We start from the raw sequence: 20,280 nt of genomic DNA, 5'->3' as shown, positions 1-20,280 counted from the left end.
AAAGTTTTCAATGTCATTCTTTATTTCATGGTTCTTAGATGAAATGTCTCATAACAAGACTTTAGTATGTGGGTCCATACACATACATACAAACTGAAACATTATACTTAAGATTGTGTTAAATACAGAGCTGATTGATTCACAATCTAATATATAATACTGGTGTATTTGCTGATATTTCTTACAATCACTTTAATCCAAGCCAGACAAAGCAACTGTACTGTGGTTTTCTTAAATGACCACACAAACAATAAGCCAAATTTCAATATATTTCGTTCTTCTCTGGCCGGCAAATATTATCCATGGTCAGAAACAGAGCAATACAAAAATGATCAGCAGAAAAATATCACTAAGTCATTTCTTACACATTTAAAATAACTGGAAAATGCATTTAATTTGCTATCCTCATCAAAAATGTGCACAGGAGTTTGAAAACATTCTGCAAGTTTTTAAATTGGGATTTAAAATTGTTTTTTCTTTATAAAAAGACCCCATAGAACTTGTAGGATGTCCAACAAATTTCCCCTATATTGGCACGGGCAATTAAAACAATACGTTAGTTCAATTTCTCTTCTTTCAAAAATATGAGCATATTTGCAGCACAAATTGTTTAAAATGATTAACAATTGGTAGAAGAAATCATGATTATATTTCCCATTCCCCAGTATATTACATTCATTTTTAGTTTATAGAACATATACGCAATTAACTTTCTGAATAATTGTGTTCTCATAACACATCAATCAACATCTTTCATAGAAAGAATGAACTTGCTGTTAATAATGTGCAAACTCTGAATGCAAAATGCTTCCTGCACCTCTTTTGTAAAAGGTTGATCAAAACTCGATTAAATCTTACCAATTGAAGGCATAAGAGGACGGACCAAAATATATGTGACAGATCATGAAATATAAAAAAATGTATCGAGCAGCCAGACTACACAATAGCCATCAGTCTGTAGTAAAATGTTGGGTTGCAAGTGGGACTTTCATCCATAATGAGGTACCTATCATATATTCAATTTATAGGATGAAAGGCTAATTGGTTAATACTTTAAAGAAAAACAATGGCAAGTATCCCTACTGCGTGTGAAGCAGCATCAAATAGTTGACGTGTGATATGAATTGGGTCATTGCTACAGAATGGGTCTGGACTCTTTTCTTGGCTCCATTATAACCAACAGATTCTGGACCTATTTTCTTAGCATTTAAGAAAGACTGTCACACTTTTGTAATTGAGTTAATGCTTTAATCCAAGCCAGACTAAAAGTTACTATAAGTAGCAACTGTAAAGATAAGTGCAGAGAGCTAACATTATGTGCAATGGTCTTGGACAAAGATGCAATTCAAGACCAAATTCATTGATTTTCCTTCTGGTGCAACCAATAGGTAAAATATACACGAAGGCTATATCCCTGAGAGAATTCTGCTGGTATTAACTTGTGTAAACATCATGCTTCGACGCTAGAATCAATACATGAAATAAACACAGATGATTAGCTTTATTAATCTATACCTGAATCAGACTGTTTAAAAAAGTATGAACAATATCTTTGACAGAGTTCTACTGGCAATGATTAATTCAATTCTTCCATTCTGATATTTGGCAGCAGGTCTCGCCAGTAGTTGAAGTGGCTGTATTCTGGATAAATGAAAGCTGAACATGGTTCTTGGCTAAGCAAAGGGAAGACATGTTCAACAAGCTCACTCAGCCGAATGTACCTAAAATTAAGAAAATAATTACAATTAGAGGAGAGCTGATTCTTCTTGAATAAGCACACAAACATTTCTATACAAACCTGATAAAAAATACATCTCCATTAAGAGGCTTCACTTAGCTGGAAAGCAAAATAAAAGTGCTGCATGGATGAGAATCAATTTGCACATATTGGAGGTAAATAGGAACTCAGTTAAACAAACTGAAGAAGCACTTTCTCTGAACTTTGAATGAAAAACCAAGTGCTTCTCTTTTTAGTATGACAGTTACTTGAAGTTGTTTATGTATGTTTACTTCATTACCTGCCCTAACTCTCTCTTATGCCTCTCCTGCTGGAACTTCACAAGTGGGAGCATCTTTCCTTTGCTTTACTCAAGTGCCTGCAGAAACCTTCCAGGTAACCTACTCCATGTTAAGAGTGAGGCTATCCTCATTAACCTTGACACAGACATTTTATGGCGCACCACCACCTTCTCAAGGGCATTCAAGGACAGGCACTGGAAATGCTGGGCTAGCCAATGACAGATATGTCCCATAAAAGAATTTGAAAAGTACAGGATAATGATTAGAAGCATCCAACATGGTTAAATATCTAACTTTCTTAGCCAAAGGCACAGGGCAAACTCTCTGCCCAAGCCAAGATCAGATCAGTACAGTTCCTTCAGTACAGACCCAGGTACTGAATTCAAGATTTTGCTGGTTTTAGTTCAGTAACAGTTTGCAATGCATCTATCTGCTGTGAAAACATGGGAATTTCCACTTGCCCTGTTCTTTGATTGCGCGACTGACCAATCACCACCACTTCATGTGTACCCAGCCTCTTCCACTATCCTTCTGAAAGCAACTGCTGGGAAATATGAACAGACCAAGGGAGTACCTCCTCTGATTTGACCTACCTACACATGGCATAGGATCCTGACTTTATTCTATCCTTCTCAAAATTACCTCAGCATAGAGTTGAAGGCACAATTCTGCAAGTCAATCACAAGCTTTAACCTTCCTGCTGTAGTTACACCTGCCAAGAGATCAGCTGTCAGACTACCATGTTTTTTTGTGTTGCGCCATCAGGGTGACCAACTCAGGGGAAAAAAAGATACAGGATACGTTAACTGGTGAGAAGGAAGGGTGGGTGCTATCCAGATCGTAGGAGTGGAGAACGGTGGACAGGTTTGTCATCCAGACACAGCATTGTGTGGGCTGCTGTCTATCCTTGGGAATGGGGCAATTTGTCATCCAGTCCTGGCTGATGTGTAGTCCACAGAAGTGGGGAAATTTGCACCCCAGCAAACAACCAGTGACATGGGACAATGGTCTCAATTACAGCTCAGCCCCACAAAGTCCAGGATGGTTGGTTGGTCACTCTTCATACCACTTCATGTCTTTGCTATGGAGGAAGTTCAGAGAAGCTTTACTGATTCCTAGGATGGTGGAACTGTCATATGAGGAAAGACCAAGTCAGTGAGGATTATATTCATTGGAGTTTAGAAGAGCAAGAGCAGATCTCACAGAAACCTCAATTCCAACAAGATTAGACTGGGTAGAATGTTCCCGATGGTGGTGGTGTGTGGGGGAACGGGGGGGGGGGGGGGGGGGGGGGGGGGGGAGAAGAAAGAGAAATAGTCCAGAAGTAGGGGTCTAAATTTGAGGATTTAAGGACCGAGCGGAGGAGAAATTTCTTCACCCAGGGAGTGGTGAATCTGTGAAATTCACCACCACAGAAAGTAGTAGTTGAGGCCAAAACGTTGTGTGATTTTGAGAAGGAATTACGTTTAGCTGTTGGGGTTAAAGGGATCAAGAGATGTTGGGTGGGGGGTTGAGAGAGAAAAGATAGGCAAGATCAGGGTATTGTATTTGATGATCGGCCATGATCATAATAAATAGCGGATCAGACTCGAAGGGCTGAATGGCCTCCTCCTACTTCTATTTTCTAGCAATGCTTCGATGCATGTTTCACACATCCACTTGGCTCATCTTCAACCACTTTAACAAAGTGGCAGCTTTGAGTTTTTCCTTATTTATATTCTTCAATTTTCTTGTTGTTAACGCATCCTTCACCTCTACAAAAATGACTTGTGCCCATCTCGATCCTTCTAACCTCAGCACAACACCTGCCATCTTTCATAATCATTTGTCCTAAAAATACAAACTTCTCCACCTGATTCAGTATGACACCACCCACTTCAATTGCCACTAGTTTCTTATAAAGTATTCCTTCTTACTCCCATTGTTTTGCCCTTTGGTGTTAATACTCAATCCATATGCTAAATATCTAAATTTTACTTGACATCCAATATTTTGTATGGCCTCTTATGGTTCTGCAACTAGCAGTGAAACAGACTTTACATACAGAAGGGAGGTAGAAATGTGTTGGGTTTCAAGACGTTGAAAGGGGGCAGGGGAAAGGGAGAAGATGTCATGGAACAAAACGCAGAGGTTGTAGTAAAGAAACAAAAAGCATGGGTCCAGAGAGTGTTAATGGAAGAATAAATATTCATTATTTTGCCAATATGTTGCATCTCTGGTACTGCATCCGGGATGTTGGACAATTCACTGTTTCATAGGTTACACAAAATTTAACTATGCTGCTAAAGAGTAAGCCTGTGCCTCTTAAGACTACAAATTGGAACCCATGTTAAGTAAACATTTAATGAGTTCATGTATGGACAAATTAGGCGACAGTGTAGCTCTTTTCTCTTGTTCCTGGAGAATTTTATGTATATGCTCAAGTAGTGCCTTTATTTCTTTGTACTTGTCATCCCAAATGTATCAACTGTTTGCATTAAAAAGGGAAATATTTATAGTGCTGAAATGTGGTGAGGATTATGTACATAGTTTAAATTATTAGGTGATTGTCTGCAGCATTACTCACTGGGAAGTTGACTTCTGTGATACTGGTCACAGTAGACATGATTTGTGAATTATATGATTTGTAAGTACTTTTGGAATGATCGAATGTGTTGCAAAAGTGAATGTTGGGAAAGTGTCGAAGATTTTATAATCATTCAAGGTGAGCAAGGTTCATTGAGGTATTGAAGGTGAAAGTGATGGATAATGAAAGTTGGAGGAACTGCAAGTCAGATTTGGTCTGTAAATTAGGTTCCTTTAAGTCATCACTCCTTGGTTTTTCTGACCAAAATATATCCCTTCACACGTCTCCACATGAAATGGTCTGCCACGTGACTGCCCATTCCACCAACCTGTCTATATTCAGGTCTAGGTATTAGATATAAAATCAAGAAAAGCAGTGACTCTTCCATATACCAGCCCCCAGTTAAAAGTATTTTTTTCTGTGATTCGTGTCTTAAATAATAAAACTGTTGCATAATGAAATTTTAGCTCTGCTAAAGACTAATTTTCAAAATACCACGTGGCTTGAAATAAAATGCCTGCTGGCACTAATATTTTTCACTTAAAAAGCATAGTTTTACTGACCTTTGGGGACCAAAATGATTGATACATAGTAGATTTAGAAATGATATGACCAAATTTTCTTAGATCTCCTGAAACTCAATTTGCCACTACACCACTGCATTAATGAAGACTATACAGGACTTGAATACAGATTCATGCAATGGCAGCTGGTCGAGATCGATATGCATGTGCGCATTTGACATTACTTGTCTATTCACCAATGTTCCATTTAAGCAAGCCATAGATATTTGTGCTCGAGTACGATATCATGGCAATCTAGACCAGCCACCATTGTGAGAATCTGTATCCACTGAACCTATGAACTCAGCAACTCAGGCAATTGAGTTCAGCTTTAATGACATCATGTATGCACAAATAGATGGTGTTGCCATGGTTCCCTCTCGGTCCAGCCCTCGCAAACAGCTTTGATGGGTTACATGAGAAACGAGCCTTTGATGGAATGCCACCCAATCTCCTACCCTTGCATATTTCCGATTAAAAAGATATGTTTGCCATATTTAAATCTGCAGCTGCATGTAATAATTTTGTTGTATGTCTTAATGGGCTCCAATCTGTGCTCAAATTCTCCTTGGAAATGGAGCAGTCAACTGAACTGCCCTTTGCATGTACTGGAAGCTACATGTATCAGTACATAAGGCCCTGTTCTTTGCAGGCCGAAAAAACATGTGCACACATTGTGCCCATTTAAGCTAAATAAATGAAGTAACTGCCATTCTAATTCAATCTAAAAGTTTGCGGATGATACGATTGTGGTGGATCGTATATCAAACAATGACGAATAAGACTAGAGAAGGGAGATAAATCACTTGGTTACATAGTGTACCGAATACAACCTCTATCTAAATGTCGGAAAGACCAAGGAACTGATCATCGACTTCAGGAAGCGCAGCACGACACACACCCCTGTCTATATAAATGGCTTTGAAGTTGAGATGGTCGATAGCTTTAAGTTCCTGGAGGTCACTGTCACCAGCAGTCTGTCCTCGTCCACTCAGGTTGATGCAACAGTCAAGAAAGCCTATTGTGTCTACTTCCTACAGAGCTAAAGAAATTCGGCATGTCCGGAAGCATCACAGCTTGGTATGGCAACTGCTCAGCCCAAGATCGCAATAAACTTCAGGGTTTGGTGAATTCAGCCCAACACATCACACAAGCTTGCCACCCTCCCATTGATTCTGTCTATACCGTCCACTGCCTAAGGCAGACAGCATTGTCAGAGACTCCTTCCACCAAGGATTTGCCTTCTTCCAGACTCTTTAATCAAGCAGAGGTACAGAAGTTTGAAGACCCGCACATCCAGACATAGGAACAGCTTCTTCCGCACAGCTACTAGACTCCTCAATGACTCTCCCCCAGACTGATCTCTTCTCTGCAAGAACACTATTCACGATGCCCTATGCTACTCTTGTTCATGTATTTGCTTTGTTTGGCCCTTGTTCCGCACTGTAACCAACCACACTTGTCGATGTACTATTTATCAATGTACTCTGTCGATTATTTTTTTGTCTACTATGTACGGACTGTGTACGTTCCCTTGGTCGCAGAAAAATACTTTTCCCTGTACTTCGATACATGTGACCACAATGTTATGGGCCAGGGTTTAGAAAACCCCAAAGTGTATCATGGAGTTCAACTAACCCACAACTAATTGATTGCTGTTATGGGGAGCACATGACCCTACTCTGCAGGTGTGATGCAACAGAAATCTACAGTACTTTTAAATTAAAATAATGTTTATTTATGAAACCAGATAACACTTTATAAACCCACATTAGACATCTTACCAACTATTAACACCAATAAAGCCAAAGAATACAGTACTCTATAAGTAACTCAATCATTCGTTGCAACATACACAAGACAAAAGAACCCTTTTTACAGAAAGACATCAGTTTTAACTTCACTACTGAGAACAGTTACCACTTTGAAATCACCAAATGAACATTCATAGGCTTGCAGCGATTCGTACACATCTTGCTGTGACTGCAGCTACTCCAAATCTAAAACAAAACTAAACACACCCTGTAGCTGCAAGCCCAAAGTAAAAGCAGACAGACAGCCCAGCTCCACCCACACTCTGACATCACCGATAAACACCCATTTCTTAAGGTACACCACTACAGCTATTTTATAAATCCCATTTCTTAAAGGTACTCTCATATGACAATAAATCAATCAATTCACTGGCCTGATTTAAATTTCAAACTGCATGGCAGTTGATGGTCAGTAACCATCAGCTGGTGCATTCCCCAAGGCACCACCTTTATCAGAGTCCATCTGCCAACCGACCAGCACTCTCTTCTCACACAGTATAAATTTGTTGCATTTTCTTAAATTGGTGTTCCTACAAATTGCCATAGATGGGAACTTTGACAAAATGCCCCTTCTTTCAGCATACTAGTTCTGTACTATCAAATGACTCTTGGTGAATGAATTGCTGGCTGAAATTTTGCATTCAGCAGTGAAAGGACAGGATGAACTGACAGTTGCCCATAATGCTTCATAACCCAGTGTCCGATCCAGCACAACAATACTACAGAGCATTGACATTGTATGCAATCAGAGCAAGAAACAGCAAGACTCTTCAACCAGACTGCAGAATCTTTGCTGTGACATGCAACGGTCTATACCAGGAAGTAAAATGAGTTTTAATTCATGTAGAGAAAGCAAAATACAAGATTGGGAAAGAAAAGGAATTAAGAGGCGACACAATTTTAAACAAAATCTCCAATATATGCCAACTCTCAAAGTAATGAAACATTATACTTGTAAGGGCCAGAAGGGCTGCTTGGTATTAATTATGAAGCCATTAAACAATCCCTTACACCAGAGTTCACTAGCCCCAACATATTCTGAGATTTTTGGTGGGAAACTAGTGGCAAGGACCCCAACTTCATGCCACTGCATTGTTTTCAGTGCTGAGTTCATAGACGAGGACTCTTACAGCTATGGAGGACTGGGTTATCTCTTGTTCGCATCTTCCATATTTTTCATGTTTGAAATGACAATGATCACTTATCTTCAGCTATCATGTACACAAAATCAAAATATTTCATAGGCGGTGGGGTTACTGGGTTTACAATGAACTTAGAATAACAAAGGAGTAATTAAGTGGTTTTAGAAAGCGAAGTGCTGCATGGTACAGAAAAATATTAACACTGAAATAGGCCATATGGCTCAGTTTATGTTAGCATTCTCTCCCCCTCCATGCGAGCAAATAGCTCCAATCTCTTTTACCAACTAATATAATTTTAACCCCATTATGGGAAATCCCACTCATAAGACCGGAGTACGACAATGTAGACTGGCATTCCAGTGCAGTACAGAGGGAGTGCTGCACTGTCGAAGGTGCCATTTTTCAGAGGAAATATTAGCTTGAGGCCCCACCAGTCTTCAGCTGGATGGAAAAGATCAAAATGCAGGGGTACTGTCACCATTGCCTTGGCCGATATTTATTCCTTAATCTAGGAATGTGTTCCAATCACGAACACAGTTGTGTTTGCTGTGTGCAAATTATCTGTCACTTTTTGTACATTACAATAGAGACTACATTTCAGAAAGTAATTGATTGGTTGTACAATGCTTTGGTATGTCCATTGGTTAAGAAAGATGCTAAATAAATGCAAATATTTCTTTTTCCTCAAACATTTTAACATGCCCATATTTGAGACGGGCAGTTAGCCAAGGAACAAACTATTTGTGACAAGGAGATGTGGGATCTCAACATATTAGGGGGGGATTGCAGGGGTTACATTGGAGCATCCATCGGAAATGTGGCAAGATTAAGTGCATTACAACAGAGAAGGGTGAAACAACTGCATACCAGTAAGAAAGTAGTAGGCTCGATGGAAATAGCATTTTGCAAGTGTAGCTGTGAACTTTCAGCATATCCAGCTCAGACAAATTTAGAATTATTTTTATTGTGTGGAGGGGCGGGGGGGCTAGAACATAAGCCACATGAATAGAATAGACATGGGAATTATGATTGGAAGGAACAAATATTGCGCACACAAAACCTCCCTATATATCAGTTACATTAGCAAGAGTTAGTCACAATCGTTGTTTTAGTGCTACAGATTGGATAATTCTAAACACAAAAGAATTTAAAAATTGGCATCACATTGTGTTTGCAAAGTTTACAATCAAGTATGTGGACCATTATTTTCCAAATTTCAATTTCTCTGCTTTCATCAAAAACGGTACACATTATTATTTTGGGAATGTCTCAGAAATTTAATTGATCAGAATACTCACGAAGATTTATTGCCCTTTGTTTGCTCCTGTATCAGTTCACCTTTCGGATTGACTGTAAAAATCCTGTAATCTGGAACTCCTACTTGCTGGTAGGCACAAACATCCTGAAAAAGCAATTTGAAAGTAAAAATAAAATCAGGCATTAAATTTTGTACTCTGTACAGTGCTTGGAATTTGGAAGAATACAATTACAAGACTGAGGGTAAAATCCCACATTTTTACTTCAATTTTAACAATTTTGTGTTTTTGTGAAGCAGTTAAAATACAACAGGCAAATGTAACATTCATAGCTAATTTCTAAATTTTTAAAACTGAAAGTGGCCTTTTTAAAATGGTTGAATACTATGGCAATCTGAACAAAAGGGGAGTATTTGGCAGTATCACAAATTAGTGCCACGTTATCTCAGAAGAAACGCTAATAATCCCCGTGGGCTGCAGAGACCAAATTCAAAGGGAATTATACAAAGGCCATTTGCATTGCATAAGACAGGCCAACCAGATTTGTTTGCTAGAACAAAGGACCTGGCAAACTCGCGTTAAGGCTTAATTTTTGGAACAATCTCAGGAACCCAGACAAAGGGATATACATGCTTTGTCAAAGTAGTGGAGAGATCCAAGTCATATGACATGACTCCCCAAGCCAGTGGAAGCTGTAATATTGACTTATGAAGTTGCACAGCTGTGTCAGTCATTTTTCCATCATCTATTAAGCAGTAGCACAGAAAAAGGGATCTGGCCAGGTTTGAATGCCTGGCCTTATTTACAATGTCTGTACTGGAATTTAGGAACCACAGCCTACAAGATTATTTAATATGCAAATGCCTATCTCATCATGGAAGTTAACTCCACCGGAAAAGTGAATTATCCAGCATCAATTTTCAACCTGCCAAATTCGATGAAGGAATATATTATTGGCCTTTGATTTGGGCCTCTGGACACACATGGAACAATAATTGTTTTCATTTGGGTCTTTGCCTGTAAACCTTTCTTTTCTAACTCTCTTATTGTAAGAGTGAAAAAGAGAACACAAGTAGTTTTCTGTGGGGTGATTGATAAAAATTGTATCATATCAATCCTGAGGGTTTCGGACACCACAGTTTATTGGGGGAAGGGCGGGATGGGGAGGAGAAAGAGAGAGAAATCAAAATCAAAGTTTGTGGATGAGTAGAGAGGGGGGAAGTCATGGTCGTTTAAATTTAAATTAAACCACGTCCTGCCCGTAACATGACATTCAATCTCTAGTGTTCTCTAGTGTTAAATAATCACGTTTGCTAATTACTTACATTAGGTCGGTTCCCAAAAGCAGCGTAGAAAGGCTGGTTGCAAATAGTAAATAAACTTTTGATGTCATTCAAACATGCAATTTTAAATTTTTCTGGTTTCTTCTCTATTACCTCCCTGCAACCAGACAAGTATAATGTCAGACAAAAACATGACCACACAATGCACTGTTTTACCCAAAATGTTGACTCTTCAATAACCATTGTTAAACTAATTACATGCTGCTAAACTATTTCCATTGTACAGTTTCTACCAGCTATCTTCCCTGCCTCTGAATGTAGCTCTTCCCAGTCTTTGTCACTGCTAGCAGTAAACAAAGACAAATAGAATCAGACTTTACAGAGCAGGAGGCTATTCAGCCCATCGAATCTTCACTGGTCCTTGGAAAGAGCACCCTACTTAAGCCTCCACCCTTTCCCCTTAGCCCAGTAAGCCCACCTAACTTTTTGGACACTAAGGGGCAATTAATAATCTTTATTGTCACAAGTAGGCTTACATTAATACCGCAACGAAGTTAATGTGAAAAGCCCCTACTCCGGCGACTGCTCGGGTACACTGAGGGAGATTCAGAATGTCCAAATTACCCAACAGCATGTCTTTGGGGACTTCTGAGAGGAGGGAAACCGGAGCACCCGGAGGAAACCCACACAGACACAAGGAGAATGCGCAGACTCCACACAGTGACCCAGGCGAGAATTGAACCTGGGACTCTGGTGCTGTGAAGCCATAGTGCTAACCACTATGCTACCATGCTGCCCTTTTGGACACTGCAATTTAGCATGGCCAATCCACCTAACCTGCACATCGTTGGACTGTAGGAGGAAACCGGAGCACCGGAGGGAACCCATGCAGACACAGGGAGAAAAGTGCAAACTCCACAGTCACCGAGGCCGGAATTAAAACCGCGACCCTGGAGCTGTGAGGCAGAAGTGCTAACCACTGTGCCACCATGCCGGCCAAATAGATACTGGTCTTTTGCTCCTGCCTATCAAAAAGACATACTGCTCAAAAGTTTAGTGGCAGTTATGATCTGTAACACTGACTTTAGAGGAATTAAACCCCAGCTGCCCATAATAGATGGTTAAGTTAACTAAAGTCTATCCCAAAGAATGCAAGGCCACAGAATCACCACAAAATGCAAAGCAAACTCTACTTTTAAAAAGTTGCAGACATACAGCAATGGTGTATGTAGGGTTCAACATGCTTTATAGTAGCATTAGTGAACAAAATGACACACCATCCAGTGATTATCCTCAGAGGTACCATTGGGGTTGAGGTAGTTCCACAATGATTATGTCTTGGATCAGAAATTCAGACCCACTGTGGCACACAGTAATCCAACACCCAAACCAGATAACAGTTCTTGGTATTCTAGGGCACTGATGTGTTTTTTTTTTTAAGTGTTGAGATAGAGGGTTGTCCATGATATTAAATGGCAGAGCAAGGAAGGGCCAAACAGCCTACTCCTGCTCCTATTCTGTTATGTTTCTATGTCTGACCAGCCCGACAGTGGGGAGCCAGTATGACACATTTAGCTAAAATCACTACCACTCATTAAACCATGATGTGGAGATGCCAGCCTGGGCTGGGGTGAGCACAGTAAGAAGTCTTACAACACCAGGTTAAAGTCCAACATGTTTGTTTCAAACACTAGCTTTCGGAGCACTGCTCCTTCCTCAGGTGAATCCTTCCTCACCTGAGGAAGGAGCAGTGCTCCAAAAGCTAGTGTTTGAAACAAACATGTTGGACTTTAACCTGGTGTTGTAAGACATCTTACTGTACTCATTAAACCAATGCCTCAGTAGCTGGAACTAGCTGTACATCAGAAAGCTCCCCGTAATCTGTGCTACAAAGTTGCATAGTTTTGTCTGGTTAAATTTCAGTGAAGACCTGGATATCAACTGGGCTGCTAAATCTTCAGCAAAGTTCCCTGAACTTGGAGGTGCTGTATGTCTGCGGCGAACACTTAATATTGAACAATATCTCAACTGAGCTTGAGCAGTAACTTTAATTAAAAATCCTTACAGCGATAGGTTTCTGGACAGGTCAAATACCTGTCAACTGTCAACATTATGAGGTAGATATTCCAGGCCTTTTGGAGATGGACTGAGAGACAGAGGGCTGTCAAAATGCTGGAGGATGGTATCGGGGAGTCCAGTGCCATCCTGTCACCATGCTATATTGCCAGTGGAAGGCACACTGGTGGTCTGGACTCCCATCGGGAAACAAGTAAAGGTCACTTTTGCCTCCTTCTGTCCCATGTCAGGTGAGCCCACCGTGATGGCGAGGTCCCAGTGGATTCTGGGGATGGGGTGGGAAGAGGCCTCTTTTACAAACACTCCATGGCCACAGAGGGACCCGGCTTCAGCATCTTACCTCAACTGCCTTCTTGGGTACGAGGCCATTGAGGTGCCCTGCAACGTCAGCAATGCCCACCATGAGTGGTGGCACTAATGAGGCAGCCGATAATTGTACTGGCAGCTTTTAACCTGGCTACCATCCTTAAATGTACATCGCGGCCTGTGAATTAGCCACAAATAGGTGCGTGCCACCCTGGGACCTGGCATCTGCTGACAGAGTTGCCACCCACCTTCTACCCAATGGCAGGACTTGCCAGTAATCAGCATGACTCAGTCCATGTTTCAATGAGAGCTTCTGAAGCAACATCAAAAGGCTATATTTTTTAAACAGCTAATGAAATAAGCTTTTCTCATGAACATAGAACATACAGCGCAGAAGGAGGCCATTCGGCCCATCGAGTCTGCACCGACCTATTTAAACTCTCACTTCCACCCTATTCCCGTAACCCAATAACCCCTCAAACTTTTTTGGTCACTAAGGACAATTTATCATGGCCAATTCACCTAACCTGCACGTCTTTGGACTGTGGGAGGAAACCGGAGCACTTGGTGGAAACATATGCAGACATGGGGAGAACGTGCAAACTCCGCACAGACAGTGACCCAGCGGGGAATCGAACCTGGGACCCTGGCGCTGTGAAGCCACAGTGCTATCCACTTGTGCTATCGTCCTGCCCATGCATGCAATTGTAAAAATATTTCTTTACTTAAGATCTTGCCACATACCTATGTAATGCTGAAAAAAGGCTGCTCGGAGCTAGTAGCAAGGGTCCTCTGGGAAGGATAGTTCCTTTATCATTCACCCAGTGCAAATATTCTCTCGTCATGTTTGCCATCCCAATGGCACGTGCCGAACAGTAAAGAAATTTATAACCATTCCTTTAAGCAAACAGCAGAGAACAATAAGCACAACTGTATGGCACATAATTAATACGTACCAATCTTGGGATACATGCAATCCACCTGAACTTCTCAGTTAGCTCCTATGCAGAAAAAGTTACTTATTTTGTACAACAATGTTTTGTTCCGAACTGATGTCTAGAGGAAACTGGAGTTTTGGCTTTTTCTAACCTTTGGTCCATCATATGAAGAGTGGTCATGTTACCAGAGAGACCCATCTTCACATCTTCTGGAAAGGTAGACAGAAAACTCAAAGCACTGGCAAGGTTAGGGGGTTGGCAGCATTGCGGGACAAGACAAATAGCACCTTGAATATATCCCATCTCCTAGTTAAGAGAACAGCCAGATGCAAAATGAGTTCTGGAGTAGCTATTTTCAAAGTTATTTTCTAATATTATTATTCATTATTTTTGCTCAGTTCTGGAAAATTAAAGACTTCCCTTTGGGGGAGAAAAAAAAAAAAAATTCCTTAACACGTTACTACCATAGTGTTGTTTATAATTAAAACGATAACATATTTATCTTGTAATTATACAGTGTACATTATTTGGCTCTGCTGAATTGTTTACTTTGGTGAAACAATCTAAAGTTAAAATGTGCCTGAATTCTACTTTAATAAATCTTTACCAATTTTTATATATACGGGTTTGTAATTAGAAATGCGGAAAAAATACAATGTTTTAATATACAAATGATTAAAAACTCTTCTGCAAACATATTTGGTTTTGAAAACAGATCTGATTTAACAACATGACTTGCTTTCTTTCACAAGTGGTCTAGATTCTAGAGACAAAAGTTTTCAGTCAACTGACAAATGGATTTGGGTCCAATTCCTTTCAATAGAAACTGCGGACACAAGTGTGTAGTGCTTGAAAGTGCTTGACAATAGCTACAGAAGTTCTTGCATGTCTTCTAATTTGGTTTAGCAGAGTGAGCTAAATAGCTGGCCTGTAATGCAGAATAAGGCAGCAGCGCGGGTTCAATTCCCGTACCAGCCTCCCCGAACAGGTGCCGGAATGTGGCGACTAAGGGCTTTTCACAGTAACTTCATTGAAGCCTATGTGACAATAAGCTATTATTATTACTATCGTACCTTTAACATGGTCAACCACATTCCAAGGACCTTCACAGGAGAGTTTTTAAACCAAATGTGGCACCGAGCCACGCCATATAGGAAGGTATTAGGGCCGATTACCAATGAGGCATGGTTTAATGAGGGTACTAAAAGGAGGAAAGAGACAGAGGTTGAGGGAGGAAATTCCAGAGCTCAGGAACTTGGCAGCTGAGGGGAATCCTCAACACGTCTGAATGGAAGGACCACAAATTAGAGTTGTAGGGTTAGAGGAGAAAGCAGATAGGGAGAGGCGAGGCAATGGTGGAATTGGAAACAATTATGGGAATTAAATGCAACTTGACAGGGAGTTAATACAAGTCAGCGAGCATATTGTGGTGGCTGAACGGAACTTGGTGCGAGTAAGCATATTGACCTCAAGATTACAGAGTGTAGAATGTGGAAGGCCAGTCAGGATTACATTGGAATCGAATAAAGCAAATTACTGTGGATGCTGGAATCTGAAACAAAAGAGAAAATGCTGGAAAATCTCAGCAAGTCTGGCAAGAAAAGAGCTAATGTTTTGAATCCGATGACTCGCTGTCAAAGCTTTGACAAAGTCATCGGACTCGAAACATTAGTTCTTTCCTCTCCCTACATTGGAATCGGCAATTGGTTCGAGGTAAAATAGATATGGAGGAGGGCGAGCTGAAGTAGATGTGGAGGGTGGTGAGCTGAAGCAGATGTGGAGTCAGGTAAAGGTTGCAGAGGTGGTAATTGGCAATCCGAGTAATGGCATTAAAATGGCTCAAATGAAAATAATAAACCACATTCTCTGTGACTATGTTGCATGAGGCTTCCATGTCCTGTTTGTAGTCATTGACATGGTATTCCAATACCTTCCCTTCATTGCCCAGATGGAGAGGCTGCTTCTGCTTAGTTCCACCATTCATTTCTGTCTGATCTTAGCTAGAATTTCTCCAGCAATGCTTTCACTTCTCATCCATCACCACCAGAGTCCCTCATGAATCATCCTTGGCTCTCCTTTATAGACCGCAAGACATAGGAGCAGAATTAGACCATTTGTCCCATTGAATCTTCTCCACCATTCGATCATGGCCAATAGGTTTCGCATCTCTATTCTCCTGCCTCCTCTATCCCCATTCTCCTGCCTCCTCCCAGTGACCCCTGGTCCCCTTATATGCTGTTCCATGGAGACATTATCTCCAGACATGGGGTCACCTTCCACGTTTATGCTGACAATACTACTCTGTTACCTCTTTCCACCAGAACTGTTCCTTGCCATCAGATTGTTATATCAGCAGCTAGTTATGAACAAGTCACTACTTTCCTCCATAGGTCTAATGCTGCTATGGTTGCTGCAGAGGTGCAATTTATGCTACAATTTATATTGGCACATTTAGAGTAAAGCTAAGCTTCCCATTTTGATTGTTGTCCAGCACCCCTTCTGGAGTTTGCACTTCTGGATGCAAGACAAGATTACGCTCAGCTGTGGCATTCAAAGTGGGTAAGCAGTCAAGACTCAAAGACCAATGGGGCAGAGCATTTGAGGGCAGCCAGTGCCATGGAACCATATCTCAATAAACATTTTGGTAACCTCCAATGGTGCAGGGAAAGAAAAATCAATTCAACTCTTTGCAATGTTACTTTTTCTTAGATATGATTTCCAGACATACTCATGAATCTTATGATAAAGTCTGGCGATCCCAGGGTGGGTCCAGTCCTTGCCCAGCTGAGGAAGGATCTGCCCCAAGGCATCAGACCTATAAAAAAATATACAAACATCATAAATTATCTGAAACAACCACGCTTAAGATCTAAAGTTGTAAATAGATTAGTGCATCAGTGTATATTGTTTTAAATAGGCCCACCACAAATAAAATTCAAGTAATATTAATGAGGTAAGATGCAAACTGTTCCACTGCAAGTAACGCAATTAACCATTAAGGTATCAGAATATGGCAAAGTAAGCAGTTCATCAATACTACTGATTGATATATACACCTGTTATTTTATGCAATTGATGCCTACGAGTCCAATGGAAGTGTTTCCTCTGGATCAGGTACAGGATCCAGGACTTGGCCATGAAGAAAGTTTGTGGGGAGAAGCAGCTGCAGAGGGGGAAGGAAAACCTGTCACTAAGGATGCTGGAGGAGGAGCCAGCCTCAGGTCTTTCAAAATGTCCAATAAAGAATTGGTGATGCAAGCTATACATGGAGGTAGCATATATGCAGAATCTTCCACCATGCTGTTGGTACCCGATGTGCATATGGAGGCTACTCCAACTTGGGCTAACAGGGATTTCTTAGTTTGCAAGTCAAATTATTAAGAAATTGACACCTATCTGCAAGGTGCATGCTTATCCAGTAAAGGAGTACACAGTCTCCCTTCAATTGCAGCATCACACTTGCAGGTTTGCAAAACAGTGGTACAGTTGGATTTCAACCAATTAAAACCACAGTGACTTTTCCACTAATACCTTGTGTGTTGGGACCATTGGTTTACAGGAATATTTGGGTGTAAAGTCAGTGAATGACAAATGAAAAAAAATCTATCTAATTCATACATGAGTTGAGGGAGGTGAGGAATGGTGTTGTTTTTGCTCGGAAGGTGAGAAAGAGAGTGAAAGAGAAAGAAAGAAAGAAATAGAAAAAAAAAGAGATAATCTGTGCAGGCTTTCATTTTTTGGAATAAAATATTGTCTTGACATTATGTAGATTTTAATAAGCATAAAGATGGAGTGTAATTAACTACTGAAATGTTCTTCTTGTTTCAGGTGTGCTACTTTGCACCTTGCTGGCAGACAAAATAAAACTGGAGACAAAGGCATTAGCAGCCTGTTCAAAGTCCCTCAATTGTCATAGACAACACCTGGAGAATGACAGATAAGAACAGGGGCCCCAAAGATTCATGGGTCTTCCAGCACACACGCACAGTTGCCAGGAATGGTATACATTGTGTTTGGGGAAGAACCTTAATCTACCACAAACAAAGTCATCCACTTGGGGGAGGTGTGGGGAGGAGAAAACACCCAGGTTGAAGGCATTCCTAGGCTTTGTTTAGAGACTCACCAACAGATGATGCATTGAGGAGAAGGATGAACACTGGGTGCAACAGGATGCAAGGCACTCCCAGATGTCCTGGTCTGGTAAACCAGGAAGAGCTGGTTTCACACACTAAATAGCTGGCTTTTAAAGCAGACCAAGGCAGGCCAGTAGCACGGTTCAATTCCCATACCAGTCTCCCCGAACAGGTGCCGGAATGTGGCGACTAGGAGCTTTTCACAGTAACTTCATTTAAAGCCTACTTGTGACGATAGGCGATTGTCATTTCATTTCAAGAGAGCAGTGATGACGTTTTTTAAATGTAAATTTAGAGTATCCAATTCATTTTTTCCAATTAAGGGGCAATTTAGTGTGGCCAATTCACCTACCCTGCTCATCTTTAGATTGTGGAGGCGAAACCCACGCAAAAATGGGGAGAATGTGCAAACTCCACACGGACAGTGACCCAGAGCCAGGTTGAACCTGGGACCTCAGCGCAGTGAGACAGCAGTGCTAACTACTGTGTCACCGTGCTGCCCCAAGTGCAGTGATGGCTGATGATATTTATTCCACCTCCAATGAACTGTCAGATTCTATTGATACGTCACATGGTGAGCACCCAGATAATTACTTAAAATTACTTAAAATTAGGGAATCTCTTCATGACCCTGATAGTTCTGTGGTGGTGATTGGTAGATGTTCCTGTCAGAACAATCCAAGTACTTGTCCAGGTTTGAAAACCCACAGATTTTCAGCAGCTGCATAGTGCCATAGAAGAGAGCAAGAATGAAGTACAATTCAACAACACTGCACACAACTTTCAAAACAGATACAAACAGTAATGGAGAAGAGAATTGAGCTATAAAGCAGATGACCTTTTGTAAAATCCTGGCTCTGTTGAGTGAAACTTATAAACTTCACTGTGAGAAGCTGTTCAGTGTCGTTATGGAATGATTCTGGGGATATAGATACTGGAAAAAAAGACAATGAGGCAGAACAAAAGGAAAACTTGATCATACAAAGTTCAAAGGGTGAGGTTAATGAACACTACAGAGCAGTCAGGCTATATAAATGGAAAATACAGCTCAATAAGGAAATTAGCAAGAGGAAGAGGTGCAGGAAACAGAAGAGTTTGCCAATGATGTGGTGCCAATTGCATATGTTAAAACAGTCCATCAATACAGAAATTCATTAATTCAGAAACATGTGAATATTTTGGTAAGCAGAAAGGAATATAATAACGGATAAAATTTAGCCTTCATGAAGTTTATTAAGACAATGAACAAAATTTTGGACTTGCAGTGATATTTTTAAAAAAAAATCATTGTATGCAAACTGCTACATTATGAATAAAACATCATACACAAACAAGGAAACACGTGCATAAATTACAAGGTTCATTGAGAACTTTGCATGCAAGTTTAAAAAAAAAAACATTTATTATCCTATGTATGCAGTGCTCCATATATCCATCTAATGAAAATAATTGCTGCATCTGCAAAACCTACTTGGTTATCGTTCCATCAATGTCCGATATGACGACTTTATCATCACAGTTCCAGAGGTATATGGTTCCTTCACAGCGACAGGTACCTTGATACTGAGTCGTTATACTAAATACCACATCATTTGGCCCCTCTTTCAGTTTTAGACTTGCCTAGGGTATACATATACACAATAAAATTTAGAACAAAATAAATAAAAAAAGCAGACTGTTCTGCATTTGAAAAACCGGAGTATGTTGCTCAAGAACAACCTCCCAACATTGGTTACACCAGTTACATTGGTAGCAGTCACACTCATCACACTCTTGTACTGTCCAAATAACCAGTCTTCAGGTGCCCACATGATATTTCTTAGAGGCTCAAAGGTGCCCCATGACTAACATCCATATGCACAAGGATGACAATGTAGGAACCAGGATTTTTTTTTTTTTTTTAAATTTACCCCGCATCCAGAATGTCACGGCCAATTGCTACACTTGTTGTCATCCAATTCAGATTGAACAATAAAACATGTAGCTTTCCTACTCTGCGTTGGTCAGTTCAACAGGAGGCAACATTAAATAAACAAATGGAGCCATAACAGAATCATCGCAGGAGGAGACTATTCGGCCCATCATGTCTGTACATGTTGAAAAAAGGCCATCCAGCTTAATTTCACTTTCACCTCCTTGGGCAAGTGCATACCCGGTATTGCTTACTGTAGCTCAAGTGCAGTC

The 20,280-nt window shown here is 40.6% G+C and overlaps 1 protein-coding gene across 3 annotated transcripts in view; it reads right to left on the bottom strand.

Annotated features, from left to right (window-relative positions):
* lpin2 (lipin 2) overlaps positions 1-20,280 on the bottom strand; it is a 136,557-nt gene continuing 116,277 nt past the window's right edge. For all 3 annotated transcript variants that reach the window (XM_038809192.1, XM_038809190.1, XM_038809189.1), the window contains exons 15-20: positions 19,568-19,716; positions 16,692-16,778; positions 13,770-13,922; positions 10,686-10,800; positions 9,403-9,506; positions 1-1,721 (exon numbers count right to left, since the gene is read on the bottom strand). In XM_038809192.1, the coding sequence (XP_038665120.1) occupies positions 1,577-1,721; positions 9,403-9,506; positions 10,686-10,800; positions 13,770-13,922; positions 16,692-16,778; positions 19,568-19,716 (753 nt within the window). In that variant the 3' untranslated portion in view covers positions 1-1,576. The remainder of the gene's footprint in view (positions 1,722-9,402; positions 9,507-10,685; positions 10,801-13,769; positions 13,923-16,691; positions 16,779-19,567; positions 19,717-20,280) is intronic.

The sequence above is a fragment of the Scyliorhinus canicula genome, chromosome 10 (assembly GCF_902713615.1).
Source record: "Scyliorhinus canicula chromosome 10, sScyCan1.1, whole genome shotgun sequence".
Lineage (NCBI taxonomy): Eukaryota > Metazoa > Chordata > Chondrichthyes > Carcharhiniformes > Scyliorhinidae > Scyliorhinus > Scyliorhinus canicula.
This window is presented reverse-complemented; position numbering and strand designations above follow the sequence as displayed.